We start from the raw sequence: 18,174 nt of genomic DNA, 5'->3' as shown, positions 1-18,174 counted from the left end.
TGAATGGCTAGCCAACTACAAAAACAGTTTCTCCTCCCTTGGTGTTCCCTCAACTCCTCAAAGAGGGCCACATCCTCCCTGATTGAACTAACCTTGTCATCTCTAGACTGATTCTTGCTTGCATATATATACCTGCCTCTGGAAATTTCCATTACATGCGTCTGACATAAGAACATAAGAACGGCCGTACTGGGTCAGACCAAAGGTCCATCTAGCCCGGTATCTTGTCTACTGACAGTGGCCAATGCCAGGTGCCCCAGAAGGAGTGAACCTAACAGGTAATGATCAAGTGATCTCTCTCCTGCCATCCATCTCCACCCTCTGACAAACAGAGGCTAGGGACACCATTCCTTACCCATCCTGGCTAATAGCCATTAATGGACTTAACCTCCATGAATTTATCCAGTTCTCTTTTAAATGCTGTTATAGTCCTAGCCTTCACAACCTCCTCAGGTAAGGAGTTCCACAAGTTGACTGTGTGCTATGTGAAGAAGAACTTCCTTTTATTTGTTTTAAACCTGCTGCCTATTAATTTCATTTGGTGACCCCTAGTTCTTGTATTATGGGAATAAGTAAATAACCTTTCCTTATCTACTTTCTCCACATCACTCATGATTTTATATACCTCTATCATATCCGCCCTTAGTCTCCTCTTTTCCAAGCTGAAAAGTCCTAACCTCTTTAATCTCTCCTCATAGGACCTGTTCCAAACCCCTAATCATTTTAGTTGCCCTTCTCTGAACCTTTTCTAGTGCCAGTATATCTTTTTTGATGAAGTGGGTATTCACCCACGAAAGCTTATGCTCCAATACATTTGTTAGTCTATAAGGTGCCACAGGACTCTTTGTTGCTTTTTACTATAGGTCAGTTTATTTCTAGTGTTACTCGTGCTGTTATGTTCAGGGTCATATGAGGAACTGTCCAGCGGTAGAGCACCTCTCAGTGAACAGCACGGCATCAATGCTAAACACTAACCTGAGAAAACCAGTGACACTCTTGAGCATCACAATCAGAGCTCAATTGTACCGTCCGTAACTCAGTTACTTAAAAAGCTAGATAATTTTATACAGGCTCAGAGTCAATAATAGAAATAAGAGGGATAGCTCATGCTCAGATTAATGGAGGAGTCATCAGACTAGTGAATGCTCTCTCTCAGCAACAGTGTAATGAAGTGTAAAGTGTAATGAATGCATCTGTGGGCCTGGGGCCGGCCAGCTCTGTTTGGAGACAAAGCCTCTTCAGAACAGGTGTTTGGGCGTGAGGGAAGAGATTATCACAGTCGGCTGAGAAGGGGTCAGGTGATTCCTGAAAAGGGATGAAAGCTCAGCTGAAGAGTGCAGCTGTAGGAAGCAGGGTGAATCCGGTGGCAGGCACTGGAGCAGGGAGAAGAGAGAGAGAGACAAGGGGAAAGGCCTCTGGAACATTGCAGCCTGCTTTGGCCAGGGGAATAGCTTTGTTTTGGTGTTATTTTGTGAGTTTTGTGTCTGAAGAAGAAACTGGGCCCCAAAGGAAGGGCCTGAACAGATGCTGAGTGTGGCACTAGTGCTTCCTGGGGAGACAGGCCAGTAGCCCTATGGTATGTTTTAGTGGAGTGGCTGTCTCCAAAAGCCATGGCTTGTCAACTATACAATGAAACAGAGAAATCCCAACTAGACAAACTAGAAACATACTGTCATTTGAACAACGTAACCCACAGTTCTGCTGGCTGCCAGTGGGTTCAGGTAGCTTGTTTACCCACCAGGATTAGGTGACCCATCTCAGATATTAATACATCAATTCATTTGGTCTTCCTAAGCACTAATCTCTACATCGTGACCACACATACTCCAACACTGCAGTTGCAAAAAGAAATGCTGCTACATTAAAACTTTTGTCACAGAAGATCAAAATGAATGGTAATAAAGTGAATGGGTTAGGGACAGTCTCAAACACCACAGTGCGAAAAGTGGGTAATTTCATAGAGCACCTGGTACAAAGGGGAGGGAAAGGAAAACTAAAAGCAAAGAATATTTGATAAATCATTCCAGTGCAAACCTTAAAACCCAGATCTCATCACCAGCTATCTCACCAAACTATGTAATCAAAGAACTTGTATTTTTACTAGCTTCCTACTCAAGGATTGAGAACAGTAAAGGATCATGACCTCCATTTCCACTCCTCCAGAGTCTGCAAGGCTCTTTGATGTTTCCAATGTCATTCTCTATGGATCACATCACCTCCTCCCATGAGGGCACAGACTACCACGGATCATCATTCCTTACTACTTTGCATCCTTCTTTATGCAAACTAATGACCTTTCCTGCAGTTTACCCAACTGGAAAAAAACCTTGGCCTTGCTTCTATCCTATAAACAACTAAATCCTATTTGTTGAACAGCTGTTTCACTTTACTAATAAACAGCTGCTGGTAAATGTAAATGTGTTTATAGATTTCCTTTACATAAGCAATTACAATTCCCAAGTGTTTTGCAGGCAAATAGTTTCTCTTTGAAAACATTTTGTACCCCAAGCCTTAGCTAACAATAATTACAACAAATACAATAGCTTTCCAGGCATGTGTTTCCCCCTAGTTAATTCTATCCATCACCCAAAAACCACAATAGGGCTAGTATGAAATTAAGTATTTCTTAATGCAAGACCTAAGTAATAAAGGAGCATATTCCCTGAACTGTTTTAATCACAAGAATTCAGTAATATTATATACTAAAGCCTGATCAGACATGCTGCTTTGAGCAAGGCCAGAATTATTAAACATGCATCCAGTTATTCCAGTTAATGGTAAACTAATTTGCTTACATTTTCTGTAATGAGCTTTTTCCACAGCAGAAACCGGGAGCTGCACCATAAGCAGAAAACCTTGGAAGACGTAGTCTACATCCCGGGACACAAGCAACTTAATAGCATATGGTTGCTTTCTTGGTGGTCACTATGTTTGTTTTCAATTATGTCAGCAACCTTGCAGAAAAATGCTAATAATGTCAAGGATTAATTTCATCTCCCAAGCTCAGGGTCTTTAGGTACAAAGCAGCTTCCTGAAAGAGTTCCTTCTTATGAGAATTATTGGCTACACTGGCTCGTCAGTGGAAATGCAAAGATAACATGGAGTTTAAAAACAGGGACTGTCTCAGTATCTGCCATGTGAAGCAAAGTGAATTTAGGTCAGCTTAATTTATGGAGAAGTGTCCTTGAAATGAGAGGCCAGTTGCATCACCAGGCCAGTCATATCATCTCAGCATATTGCTCCACAGATTTGCATCATGATGCTTTACACATTAAAACACAAAAGTCATGTATACAATTTAAAAGAATAATTCCTTATGACATGGATTATTTTTAACCATCCTCTAGACTTCTATAAACAGAATTATAATTCTCTATTGCTTTTTTATTCACTTCTCAACTAGAAGGTCACCTAGGGGACATTTCTTCAGTAACAGCTGTAGACCAAAGATCATTAGCATTTCCTACCAACTGACTGGTCGCATACTCTGTCAAAGGAACAATATCATCCCTCCAGAAACACAGATCCCCAATCTTGAATAAAGGAGGTAACAACCAATGACATGGATAAAAATTCCAATGAACCCGCCTCCAATCTCAACCCAAAATGAAGTCAAGAGTGTGCCTCGGAACTGAAAGTTGAGCCAGCAGCCACCTGGGAGACTCCCATAGTCATCACGGCAATGTAAGCAAATGATTTAGACACCAAAACATACATATGAAATAAAAGCAACAAAGGTGAATACCCACTTCTTCAGATGCACTTGCATCTGAAGAAGTTACAGATCCAGACTAACACGGCTACCCCTCTGATACTTGACATATGAAATAAAGCTATCCAACTACTGCCGTTCCACCATAGTAACTTAGCATCCATATTTGGGGGAAATATAATAGCCAAAACAAAAACACAATCCATCCAATCAATATTTCTTGCATTGTGTGCTGAAGGCCATCAAATCCATATCTACCTCCTAGGGAGATCCCTTGGGGAGGAAGTTCAAAACCTTCCACTGAGAAGGCCTTTCCATTCATCCAGGAAAGCTCAACCACAGGAACTAAAAAGCAAAAGCATCCCAAACCAAGTCAAACATAACTGCTTTGACGGCTTATAGAATAAATACTTAAAGCAACAGATGGAACTGCAAAAAAGTGAATGCCAGAGAAGAGATGGAATGGACTGACCTTCACGTAGGCTAGGTAGTGATCACACTTTTCCCTCATGTACGACAGCTGTAACTGCTCCACAACCTGTCCCACTGTTTCTCCAGAAGACACAAAGTAAACCCTGGGCTGTTGGCCTTTTTCTTTCTTTGCCACATCTGCAGACAATATATAATTCAAACCTGCCAAAAAAAGAAAACAAGAAGATTCCATGACTGTCAGCCCAAGGTGGTTCTTTTCTAGCAGCCTTTCAGTTTGTCCTGTTACATCTTCTGGCATGTTTACTTAGAGGATGTTCAGCACCTTGGATGAGGAGGCCCTTTACGAGGAATGTGAGAAAGCACTAGTAAAAAATAATTCAAAAAATTCTAGAGATATTTTACTCACCCTGTTGAAAGTGCTTTGTTTTCCCTCCATATCACCATAAACTAAGAACCAGATGTCAACAAGAACTTGGCATTTCCTGGTTGAGTTAAATTCTAAATGCTAGTAAGATTATAATGAGAGGAAGTAGTTTGTAGTTCATTTCTCTTTATGAATATTATTCCCCTGAAAACTACAGAACATGCACTCATAGACCAACAAACTATCACCAGAGACCACTGCCCTAGAGAAGGCTTCTTATCTGTTTACTCAACAATTTGTTTACTGGTTGAATAATCCAGATGGATTCTACCTGCTGTACAAGTGAATGCTACAATGTCTGAGGTCCTGAACCAGCAATGAAATCAGCTTTTTTCTTTTAGTGGACGCCTGTACCACTAAAGTCAGTGGGACTCTACACAAAGCACAGAGGCCCTTACGTTAGTGGATCCTATTGCAGGAAGTGGTCCTTAGTGATTTCAGCTGAATGTTAATACAATAAAGGGAACATCAGTAGATGGCCAGCAACACAGGGCTTAATTAGTCTGCATGTGATGTACGTGACAGTTAGCTCATGTCTGTTTCTGTGCATTATTACATAATTAGGCCAAACGTTGATTATCTGAGCAGAATTTTAATGATTTCCTTAAAAGTATATACATCTGTTTTGTTTTTTAAATCAATTTTGATTTAAACCAGCTAACTGTTACTGCTACCTCTAAACAACAATCTTCTTAGAAGACTTTAAAATTGTTACCCTAATTTCTTCTTGGATTGAAAACTTTTATGTGAAATTTTTATTTATACATATACAGAGACAGAGAGAGAGAAGAACATTCTGAGCTCTTTAAAACACAATTGTTGTCATTGGCCTCACTTAGGCCTTGTCTATACACAGTAGTTGGATTGGTTTAACTTAAATCATTTTTCAAACTGTTGCAAAAGGCTCTGTGGGCATTCTTATTTCAATTTAAATCAGACTTTTTTCAGTTTGGCTTAAATTAATTCCTAAATGACTGAAACTAAACCAAAATAAGTCAGATCTACACCAAAATAAGAGTGTGTCCAACCTTCTGTATCATTTTAAAAACAGTTTGCGTAAAAGGATCTGATCCTGCGAGGTACTGAGCACTCCAATTCCGACTGTAGCTGATGGGAGTTCTGTGTGTCCATCACAACTCAGAATCACGCCCAAACTGAGGTCAAGCATGACACATTTTGGCCTATTTTAAAAGACAAAAAAAATCCATTTTTGATTTTAGTTTGTACAGACCCCATGCCCAATCCTGTCTCCTCCTCTTTCTGTTTCCTAGGAGACCTTCTCCTCCTACCTTTGATGAGACTACACCAGGGGTCGGCAACCTTTCAGAAGTGCTGTGCCAAGTCTTCATTTATTCACTCTAATTTAAGGTTTCGCATGCCAGTAATACATTTTAACATTTTTAGAAGGTCTCTTTCTATAAGTCTATAATAGATAACTAAATTATTGTTGTATGTAAAGTAAATAATGTTTTTAAAATGTTTAAGAAGCTTCATTTAAAATTAAATTAAAACGCAGACACCCCCCCCCCAGACCGGTGGCCAGGCAGTGTGGACCCGGGCAGTGTGAGTGCCACTGAAAAATCAGCCTGTGTGCCACCTTTGGCACACATGCCATAGGTTGCCTACCCCTGGACTACACCTATGATATCAACTGTAGGAGCAACTGTTGCTGCAAAAGACAAGAAAATTTGTGGGCAAATCCAAGAGCTGTGCAAGCAGAACACAAGGCACTGCAGACACTCGTCACCAGCCTCAGGGGCCAGGACAAACTCCCTAGACCCCAAATGACGTAAAGCTGGATAAGAATGGCTACCTAATTCACTGAGGTGTTGGGAAGTTCAATTCATGAGTGTGTCCTAAACCTTTTAAAATTCTCAAGTAGAAATGCAACATTAGAAGCTCTTGTCTAGATGAACAGCATAATAAGCAACCCAAATACTAATAAGAACACTGCACAGAGCCTCTAAACAAAACCATTCCAGTTACCATCCTTCTATAGCAACCATGTATGGTTTTGATTAATACATTTTAAATAACACATTTCACATCTTTTTCCCTTTTCTTTTGGCAACTTATTCCTATGCTACATCCAATGATGTCACATCAGTGGAAAAGCTGAAATACCATGAATAAGATTTTTTTCTTTGTTGCTTCAAAACAAAAAAGGAACCAGGGTGGGAAAGTAACTGACTAGCTCATAAAGCACCCGCTGCAATTTAATTTATTCCCATTCACTCTGAGTACTGGGTAGCAAGTTTTTGCTACTAAATTAACTCTCACTAGGAACCTTCCAGAGTCTGCCAGGGGTACTCAAACACATGCATCCTCTTAAATATTTATGGGATTTGGCCTTTGAATTCAGAAGTGAATAAAAAATTGGCATGAATGCAATTGGTTTAGATTAAATTTTGAAATGACCAATTCTCTGCCCAGAATTCAAACTAAATCTTTATAAAGGTTTGATAAAACTACATTCAGAAGTATATTTCGTTCATTTGCAAACGAGGCCATTCACCATTACAGCAGACTAGATGTCCCAATCAGTGCCATAGTAAGATACTTGCTGAATAAGGAGTAGCAGATACACCACATGATTTTCATACTCAAGTGTCACATACCCACATACACACTGCAGTAGGTGGGGGGCATGAATCAGCATTCATGTCGCACTCCCCGTCAGCACCTGGCCCAAGCCAGGGTAGCTCATGATCCAACCAGCAGACCAAATTCAGTGATCAATCCCGGTCACACTGCATATACCCTAAGAAGAATTGCATTAGGTACCCCTGCTCCACTTTGTTATGTTTCAGTACACAAGCAGCAAAACACCTGCTTTCAGTGTAACATCACGTATTTTAGACTAAGGGTATTAAGGGTATCTTAAGCCCCGGTGGTTTATCCAAACTGAAGAGAAACTCTGAACCACCTGAGGTGCACCAATTACGAGTTCAAAGTGTAGCTCCACCCGCAAAACCACTCTACAAGTGGTCACAATCAGCTGCGTCTGCCTAGGGAGTTCTCTTGCAGTGGACTAGAATGGGGTGATTCAGGGCAGAAGTCAAGTACATTGAGTGAGCTGTGTGAAGAAGCTTCCGCAGTATCTGCGTACGCAATGCCTAGCTCGAGCCAGCCCTATAACCTGTCATTTTTAGAAGCATTGAAAATCATCCAATTCACACATCATCATTTTTTTAAATTAAATTGTAGCTTGGTATTTTTTTAAATCTGTATAAATAAATTATCCCGTCTGCGAGCATAGCAAGTTTCCTTTCATTTGCCAGTGGCGAGGCGAGTAGCACGGTGTCCTGAAATATGGGGGACCCAAGCAGCCTCCATGTTCCTGTTCTGGGCCTTCAGCTGGGAAAGGGGTATTGTTTGGAAGCATGCTGACAAGGTATTGTGCTCAGATGTGTGTGGATTATGCAGCGAAAGGCCATGCCCAGGCCAGGAACAATGCTCCAGCCTAAGTTGCAATTCAACCTGGTAACATCAAGCTAGAATTATTACCCTGTCACACTAGGAAACATAGTTTAAAGGTCAGGCTTAGCTAGCGTACATTAGCTAGGGGCTTGAATTCACATACAGCACTAGAGCGTACTTAATCCACCTCCTGTCTACATAGCACTTTCTACACTGGGGCGTTAGATCGGTATAACTACATCGCTCAGGGCTGTGGATTTTTCACGCCCTTGAGGGACATAGTTATAGCAATATAGGTCTGTAGTGTCAACCTGCCCTAAGTAGGACCTAAACTCAACCTTTTTCTAGACTAGACAAGGCAAAGCTAAAGAGGGGGAATCAGATATTATCTGTCAATTTTTTATGCTCCTCCCCTTTTTACAATGTATGCAGTAATATTGCCCTTCGTTCTTAAAGAAAACTGTTCCCTTGCTCTGTCACCTAGGGAATAAGCAAGGCAAAGGTAGCTACTATCGAATGAGGGATTGCTCAGGACTATATAGAAAAACTGAAGGCCCCAAAATGCACTGGAAGATGTAACACCAAAGTCAGGCCTGAAGCAGCTTTCTGGTCACAACCAGGGAAGCAAGGAACAGCCTAAGCCAGATGCTGGGATTTATGAAAAATAAATAACTGCAAAAAAGTTTCCTATTTCTGACACATCCAAAACCCTGTGAGGTAATGCTCTGTCTGGATATGAAATACAACCAACCACCTAGCCTTCTAGCACATGCTGCAGCAAAGAGAAAGGTCAGACAATGACTGCCACACTGTGCAAAGCAACACATTTCGCTATCCTATGCCTCTTTAACTCAGCCCTAACTATTTCAGCTGAAAAAGACGCTGAAGATTTCAGTCTGCACAAAGTGCCTATAAAATTGATAGGATTTGTACTTTGCGAATGACACAGTACATTGTGAAAATAAACACTGGTCTACAAATAGCTGTGAAAGTACTAGTAGTCCTGCAGATAGTGCTGGGAAAAAAATGGGAGAAAAAGGTCCATATTTAAAATTTGTTTGATCAACCCAATGAAGTTGGAGACAGATTTTCTTTATGGGTCGCTGAATTAAATAGCAATACATGAAAATAAACATTTTAGATACGAGTTTATAATAGAAAGAATAGGATAGTGACTGCATGTTCGGTACAGACTTGTAAAACTTGCATGCAGAAGTGATGCTGAAAAACCAAGTGCCAGCTCTGGCCAAAGCTATAGGCATTAGCTAAGAACTGACCAACTCATAGCTGGAAACCAAACCAGCTCACCTATATAGTATGTTAGTTTTGTTAAAAATAGGTATTAGTCTTATAAGAATGCATTTAGTGTTTAGACTATGAAATGCTTGAAAGCTGCTGCATGCATTAATCTCACTTGTAACATCTGTATTCTATGCTAAAAGGAAATATGTAAGCTTTGCTTTATAACTTTGCAAATGTTTGTTCTGAATTTGTGAACCCAAGCACAGGAATCGCCCCACTCACTCAGGAGAGCTATCAAAAATTAAGTGGGCCATAAGACAAACATGTTGTTAATCACCCCATCCACCCACGGAGAAGTACGTGCAGAAGGCCTGGTCCCATCAATCTGAACGCCAGGGGCGGCTCTAGGTATTTTGCCGCCCCAAGCACGGCAGGCAGGCTGTCTTCAGTGGCTTGCCTGCGGGAGGTCCCTGGTCCTGCGGATTCGGCAGCACGCCTGCGGGAGGTCCGCTGAAGCCGTGGGACCAGAGGACCCTGCGCAGGCATGCCACCGTAAGGCAACCTGCCTGCCGCCCTCGCGGTGACCGGCAGAGCGCCCCCGGTGGCTTGCCGCCCCCGGCACGCGCTTGGCGTGCTGGTGCCTGGAGCCGCCCCTGCTGAATGCTCAAAGAGGGAAATAAAAGTAGTTGACATGAAGATTTTTCATCTCTTTGTTGTTTGCACTCTCACAGGGCCAGAGACATTAAATGAAGGCAGAGATCCCCACGGGCTACCCCTGGGTCCGCCCTGAAATACATTTTTGAATTGACAGATTACCACATCTCTGTCATCTGTAGGAATCAGAGATGGTAATTCATCTGTGTGTATGTATTTTTGCTTTAACCTGTAAATAACTCTTTTCTCCTAGTTAATAAACCTTTAGATAGTTTCTCACGGCATTGTCTTTGGTGTAAGGTCTAGGGTACCGATTGACCTGGGGTAAGCGACTGACCTCTTGGGACTGGAAGCAACCTAAATATTTTGTGATTTTTGATGTAAATGACCATTTATCACTAAGTCCAGCTTGCCTGAGATAGTCTTAGACAGTTCCCTTACACTCTCCAGGCTGTTATAGTGGTCCAGAAGTTCACATTTGATACTGGCTTGGTGAAATCTAATGACAGAACAAACCACCAGTTTGCGGTGTCTGCCTTGTTTTTGACTGTGTGCCCTGAAGTAGGCACTCGCGGCTGTGAACCACTCTAGGCAGCATGAGAGAAGTACAACGGACACAATTTTCAAGACAGACTAGTGATTCTGAGTGCCCAACTTCAGATGTCCTACAGGGGCCTGACTTTCAAAAAGTGCTGAGCACCAACTTCCTGCATATCGGGCACCTTCAAGGCATCTAAAACTGAGACACCCCAAGATCATTAGCCCCTTTTGAAAACCTTGGCCATGAGGCGCCGATACATAATATAATTATTTCCTATCTGTATAACCACAGCACTTAGGAACGCTAGTCATAGACGAGAACCCCATTGTGTTAGGTGCTGTACACATTAACTCATCTCCCTAAATATGTTTTTAGCAGTATGAAGCAGGTTTTGGTATTAATTAACCCATTCCCTAAGATTTAACCAATTATGTGAGAGGTGTCACATTACCACTAACCCTCCCCGCCCCCCCAAAAAAATACTGTTACTATGAAACCTGAAAGAAATTAAAATGCATTGTTTTGTATAATCCAAATTAAATGCTTATTTGAGGCACTGTGTCCAAATTGTATCCTAAGAAGTTTTTACACAGTTACATAACACTGGCTGTTTTTCTAACAAACTGCTTTGATTAGATGCATTGTATAAAAAGACAATGTCTGAGAGTTATATCATTATCTACTTAACAAAGAACTCTTTACTAGGGGATGGGTAACATTTGCCAAAAGTATTCAAATGTTCTTTTAACTGCAGTAAGTTACAAAAGGGTATGGTTTGTATCATAATTCAGTGAAATTAAACTGGCTCTCATCTGTGGTATGCTGCAAGAAGATTAGTTCCCTCCAGAAATATGAGAATGCACCCAGTAGAGCTATACAAAATGAGAGTGAGGGTCAAATATTCAAAAGGGCCAAAGTCCTATTTTTAAAAGCGATCTTTGGCACTTAGGAGGCTAAGAAAGCCAATGAGATTTAGGCCACAAAGTGCTTACAGTCACTTTTGAACAGAGCCGGCTCTAGGTCTTTTGCCGCCCCAAGCAAAAAAATGTTTGGCTGCCCCCAACCCCAACCTTGGTCTCTCACCCCCCCACACACCAGTGTCCTCCCCCACCCGCACCCCCTGCTGCCCCAGCCCTGGACTCCCTCCCCGCACCGCCTGCCTCCCCAGCACTGGGCTCCCCCCCACCAGTGCTGACTCCACCCACTCCCCCCTCGTCTCCAGCTGGTCCTATGCTAGCAGGGTCAGGGTAAGCAGCAGGGCTCCCAGGCCGCACCTCAGCCCAGGGTCCCTCCAGCCACGGCTCCGGCCTCCAGGACCGGCTGGGACCTGGGAGGGCAGAGCTGGGGGACCGCCCGGCAGGGGGCTGAGGAGCCGGGACATGGTAGCCCCAGAGGGAGCGGGACGCGGGCCCCTCATGGCAGTGCCCCGCCCTCTATGGCCCAGCTGCTGCGTCTGGCTGCCATGCCGCAGTCCCTGGGCAGCTGAGGCCGCTTCACCCAGCCCTGGCTGCGGCGCTAGGGGTGGCCGCCATGCAGCATGTGCCCATGGCTCCGTACACCCTGCAGGGCGGCCCCCAGCCCGAGTGTCCCCCGCTCGGAGCCTGCCCAGCCCAGCTACAAGGTGCAGACGCTGCTCCCCCGCGGCGTGAACCGCAGCGGCCCCAGGGCGCCCCCCTGCTGCTGCCAGGGCCGGCTCTAGGCTTTTGCCGCCCGAAGAAAAAAAAGTCGGCCGGAATGCTGCCTCTGAAAATGTGCCGCCCCAAGCAGGTGCTTGGTTTGCTGGTGCCTAGAGTCGGCCCGGCTTTTGAAAATGGGACTTAGGCCCTTTAAAAAAATTTATCCTAAAACAGTGATGGGAATTAACATTTTTGGATGAACCAGAGTTATCTTATCCGGATAAAAGTGCTTTGCTGAACTATACATTCATCCGCGGGATTTTGCAAGAACTCCTAAGAAAGGAAAAGGTGCAGCCATACAAATCCTGGCCTAGAATGTGTATATGTCTTAGAACCCCAAAAGAGATTAAGCTTTAAACAATTTTGTTCTCTTTGAGAAATTTAACTATCCCAGACTCAGGTGATAATGATGTAGATCCTAGCTAGTCCTAGTGGCTAGCAGCTGCTTCTTACTTGTGCACAGTACAGGGGAGGGAATAAAGAGTCTGTCTGCCCCTTGCGTGGCCCACATAAAGTCCAAGAAGAATTTCATTCTGTACAGTCAGGGGAGCACGGGCACTACCTCTAATTATATCCATGGCACCCCAAAGGTGCCTAGCCATTGCTTGCCCCCTCTTCCTGCTGGCCAGGCACGTAGGAGAATATGCTACAAATATGACTATGCCCTATAAAAGTTGCTCCCTCTGAAGCAGTGCAGCTCCACACCACTTCCAGTGCTGGACTGTGCCAAAATGGCATGATCAAATCCAAACTTTACACCATACCATTATATTATTTATGCATATATACATGCACACACGCATAAATATACTCACATGCACATTAAGCATTATATGTACCTGTAACTTAATAGATATATGTAATATTTCAACATGATCATAATACTGCTTTGTACTTACACAGTTCCCTTCATTCAAGATTTTCAAAGCTTTTTATAAATATTAAAGAAGCTTGAAAATATCTTGTTAGTAGAGTAAGAATTTTTATTTTATACCCATTGCATAGATGAATAAACTGAGGCACTGTAAATTATTTGCCCAAAGCAGCAATTGGTGTCAGCAATTAAACTGAAGAATCCTTTAAGCATGCCTCATATATCACTAAAACCCAGCCCCCTCTAGAGTTACCTATGGTATGAGAACCATTTAATGGATGCACATTACCTATTTCTCCTGGAACACGTTTGCCGTTAAAAAGAAAGCAGACTGTGACATTGAGGCAGTTCACCTGCTGCAAGCCATCGTGGCACTGGGGAGCTGTGATATTGATGGAAGCTGGCAGGAAAATGGAGATGTCCATTGTAATGACAGGTCTAGATCTGGAGACCAATAAAGAAGTATAATTTAGTTTGGCTTTAAAGGGATGTTTCTCAACCAGATTTGAAAATAAAGCAAAATTGGAAATACTTGGTATCAAGCAGACATTAAAAAACAACATTGTTAATGTTAGACCAGATCTGGCATTCTTCTAGCCCTTCCCTCAGCCAGTAAGGGAGACCCATATCCAGGGCCGGCTCTGGCTTTTTTGCCACCCCAAGCACGAGCTTGCTCAGCTGGTGCCTGGAGGCGGCCCTGCCCATATCCTACTACATCAGTGGCTGAAGTGAGATAATATCAGATTCATGTTAATAAACTGTACTCTCAATATCTGAGCACATCATGCATGACCAGATGTGACCAATAATAAATAATCTCTAGTCAAAGGTGTATAGAGACTTCATGATGAGAGGGGAGGGTAATGAGATTAGCGCATTAGAGACCGAAGACAATAACCTCACTTATGCATGTTCACTGGCTAGGGAGCTCAAAAGAGAAAAAGGCCTGGGGCCATGAGGAAAGGGTAAGTGAACAGTAATGTTCCATATAATGCTCTAGCAGCAGCATTCATTAAGCTAAAGTTTAGGAAAAACAAAGCTGGGGTAATTTTTCATAGTAGTGCCAGATGCATTAGATGCATTACACTTCTATCATTTAGAATGGGGAAAGGTTCAGCTAATTCCCCCATGCCATGCACTGACAATTTACAGTGCTCCTTTGACTTCACCGAATTAAGTTCTGACAGTTCCCCCTGTGTGTTACGAATGACAGCTTTCCATTTTTGCAGCCTATGGCCTGGCCTGTTGCTATGGTTATTTCAGGTTGAAGAAGAGTTCAGCCAGAGTCACGTCACAATCACAGGGCCATGAGGGCAAGGTATTGGTTTTCTGTGCCACATGACACATTAAGTGCAGAAGGCTTGGAGCAAGTGGTTAAGAAATCAAGGCCCCAGTCCTGCAATGAGAACCAGTCTCAATGCAGGATCAGAGCCCAAGAATGCATGAACTGTTATTCTTAGTGCTTTCAGTTCTGCAGATCTTAAGTATGAATATTCCAAAGGTAGCTCAAGTAATAAACCTCCCACACACTCCAAAAATGTGCAGCGAACAGCAGATTCGGTTCTAAGGTGGGCTAAGGAGCCATGCAGTGCATAGAGCAGACCACATTAGGAGTCCCTCCACAAGCCATTTACATCTGGGGGCTGTGGCTTGTGGCAGTGGTTATAGGCACTTATCAACTGGAGCAAGATCAACTTCAGTCTCTGATGGCAACTCAGTCTCTCTTACCAGTATCTAAAACTAACAGTGGGAGTTTGGTATTCATAGAAAAGAGGAGGAAAGAGCAAACTTCCCAGGATCATCTCACATCATGGAAGTGCCTGCACTCAGATGCTTGGGGAAGGGGTAAAATAGATTAACTTGTATATTTACCTAAACATACTATTTCACAAGCTATGCGCTGCATGATATCTTTAAAATTAGCCTATTTAATGGGTATATATCAAGTTGCAATGCACACATAGAGGCACCATCATCAGCCCCAAATCAAAGTGGCTTCCACAAAAGCTTTTTAATATCATTTGGCAAGACATATATTGTTTTTGGCCAAAAGATTTTACAAGAACTTTTGGGAAAAAAGAGTATTTTCCTTTACCCTAATCTGAATCCAAACAGCAAGCACGGCACACTCCCTGACCGGCAGTAGCTGCAATTAATTAGCCTAGACACATGATTAGTCCATAATGCACTAATCTCTAAAGAAATAAACAGGCATTGATTTAGTGATTGGATTCAGGTTGCTACACTGTGTGTATTTTCTTGGTGATGTCACAAGAAACCTTCCACCATCAGGACCGGCTCATGTGTGGCCTGTGGGCATGGAGTGAGCTGCTCAGTATTGGGTCTGAAGGTCAGAGATCAATCTGGGGCCAGGCCAGGTCAAAACTACAAACTCAGGGTCTGTTACCAAATTGAGAACATGAGGCAGGAATTGGGGATGGGCCAGGCCAGCGCCTTTCACCAGAGTCAGCAACAGTCTTACGCCAGAGACTGTAAACCAAGATCAGGGTTGGGAGCCCAGCCTAGGCCAAGAGCCAGGAGTCTGGAATCAAGCCAAGACGCAGAAAGTGACATCTCAGGCAGAGGCACACTGGAGGTCTGCACTGTTCAGTTAACTCCCTGAAATGGTTTGTGTGTGGAGTGCCAGCCAATCAAGAGAATCACAGAGGGCTATTGCACATGCCCCTTCAAGTAGAATTTCCTGCAGGGCTTAGTCTCTCAGTTCCTCTTGATAGCAACCATGCTCAGGCCTGTGGTGGTGACAAGGAAGCAGCACCTGCTTTAAAACCTGCAGTCCCTGGTTCTAGGCCCCTGTGTTCTTACATCCAGTTTATCTCTTCACAGCAACACTAACACAACATACGTGTTTGCGCCTTTATTTCCTTTTCAAGCTATTTCTGAGGAACAGAGCTCAGAGATTCCACCTGTTGATGTTTCACAACATTTGATGGAAAAGCTACTGGCTTCCACTGTTTGTCTGAGTAGTAACAGAATATTAATGTGTCTCAAAGAACACAGCACCTGCACCATGAAGTCAACAGGAGTTTTTCTAGTGACTTTGTTGGGAACAGAAACAGGTCTTTCCTGTATCTAACAAGACACATAGGGGGATACTCATTCTACAACTCTTAATTATTTCTCCAGCCCCATATTTCTCCTGTTAAAATGACCATTGCACAAAAGCTTCAAATGACTGTTCCATCTAGTTCTTGACACTGTTGTTTTATTAAACATTAGAGTGTTTATTCAGAATGTAGTTATTGGCAAAAATAGCCCAAAATATACATCAGCATAAAAATAAAAACAACACTTTCCTCTTCCAAGGGCGCCTTTCATCTGAGAAAGTCAAAGTACTTTGCAAAAACTTAATTAAGCAGCACTACATCCCTGTGAGGTACTGTATGCAAGTATCATGAACCTCATTTGTAGATCGGAAAACAGACATGAAAGTTCAGATGAGCGGCCCAAGGTCACACAGCAAGTCAGTATCAGAAGTAGTAACAGAACCCAGAGCTCTCCAGGGCAGCCCCAAGAAGAGTAAATTGTAGCAATCTAACCTCTTGATGTAGCCTCTTGATTTCTTTTCTATTGCCGTGTTACAGGTATCATATTCCATATTTAGTAACATGATTTTGGAGATCTGATACTCAACATTGTACCACATGAGCTTTAACCATTGCACAAGTCATCTATCATATTAACTACAACCCCACCACCTCCTCCTCCTCTGTGGCTGCCTGATATTTACATGGTGCCCCTCAAAGTCTACCCAACAAAATGCAGAAAAAAACCCCAACTTCCTCACCTCTCTCTCTGACCACGTCAACACCCTCCTTGAGTCCTTGCAATGACTTCCAGTCTCCTGCCACATAAAGTTCAAATTCCTCATCCTTACCTTCAAAGCTCTGCCCTGTTTATGCCTCAATTCTAGCCCCACTACATCCCCTTCACTCTTCCAATTTGTCACACCTTGTAGCTTCTCTGGCCTCCACCTCCAACAAGGAACTCCATGGCACCCTCCACAGCTCAAAATAGCTGTTCCTGCATGCATTGCAACCTCACTCTCCTTCAAATCCTTCCAGGCTCACTTCTTTCACTCTAACTTTCCAACACTGAGCTACAGTCCTACACCATCCACTGCTGACCTCTTGACCAATTTTGTTTCCTTAAATCAAACAATATTTTATAAAGATAAAAACAAAAAAATTCAAGTGACTATATAAACAACTCAAATATCTTTCCAAAAAGGAATCAGTGATGTGTATATCAGTGATAACAAAAGCATCTCTCAATCTGTTACTTCTATAACCCTTACTCTCCCCATACTCCCAACACCCATCTTTTTATTTGGCATCCCATGGTGTGTGTCTAAATTAGATGATAAGTTCTTCAGGGTTGGGTCCCTTTTATTTATTCTGTAAGGTACCATGCACCCCTATTGGGTACAGTGTACAAAATAATCTAACTTGTTTCTTCTGACCATAATGAAGAGAAAATAAAATCTACTGGAGGAAGACTGAGAAACCACATAACCAATAAACAGGAGCCAGAAAATCATCATAAAAAAGGAAGAAATTGATCTCACCTTAGAAGCACCACATTGTCTGACATGAAGGCCCCAATGGTCACATCTGAAAACAAAGTTTCATAACTTTTACTTTTACGATGGCATTTGAAGGACACAGAAACCAAACCCTTGTAGTCTGTTTATTCAGAACAATTTTTCAGTTGTAAAATATGTACTAATAAATAAAATATTTCCCCATTCCCAACTTAGTTCTGCCTATCAATACATCACAATGTTTGTTTTGCCTGCACTGGAACTGCAAAATTGGGTTCTTCAGGTCACTCCAGTTCTCTCTTTTTGTATCATCATTATCTCAGTTCAATTTTTTTCCATTAAATAGAAACTACTCTCTAGAAAGTAACTACCTTCCTAGGAAGCAAAAATTCTCAACGTTGTTTCTCAGTCCTGTACCATAGGTTCTAAACCCAGACAACTGAACCTGGGGTGTCTCTGAGATAAACTAATCATGTCAGCAGCTTTCACTGAGCGAGGAAAAAGGCAGACACCTACACTTCACACTGTAAGCTTTCCTGTTACTGATCTGAAGGCTTTTTAGTAAGCAATATGGAAACTACTTGATATGCTATATTTATCTGCTGCTTTTTTTATTGTTATAATTGTAGTAAACATAC

The 18,174-nt window shown here is 42.5% G+C and overlaps 1 protein-coding gene across 3 annotated transcripts in view; it reads right to left on the bottom strand.

The window, feature by feature from the left end:
• ITGA9 (integrin subunit alpha 9) overlaps nt 1–18,174 on the bottom strand; it is a 298,314-nt gene that overhangs the window by 215,462 nt on the left and 64,678 nt on the right. For all 3 annotated transcript variants that reach the window (XM_039526656.1, XM_039526655.1, XM_039526654.1), the window contains exons 13-15: nt 17,561–17,606; nt 13,265–13,419; nt 4,185–4,345 (exon numbers count right to left, since the gene is read on the bottom strand). In XM_039526656.1, the coding sequence (XP_039382590.1) occupies nt 4,185–4,345; nt 13,265–13,419; nt 17,561–17,606 (362 nt within the window). The remainder of the gene's footprint in view (nt 1–4,184; nt 4,346–13,264; nt 13,420–17,560; nt 17,607–18,174) is intronic.

This window comes from Mauremys reevesii, linkage group 2, assembly GCF_016161935.1.
Source record: "Mauremys reevesii isolate NIE-2019 linkage group 2, ASM1616193v1, whole genome shotgun sequence".
Classification (NCBI taxonomy): domain Eukaryota; kingdom Metazoa; phylum Chordata; order Testudines; family Geoemydidae; genus Mauremys; species Mauremys reevesii.
The sequence above is the reverse complement of the archived record's forward strand: the minus strand, read 5'-3'. Positions and strand labels throughout refer to the sequence as shown.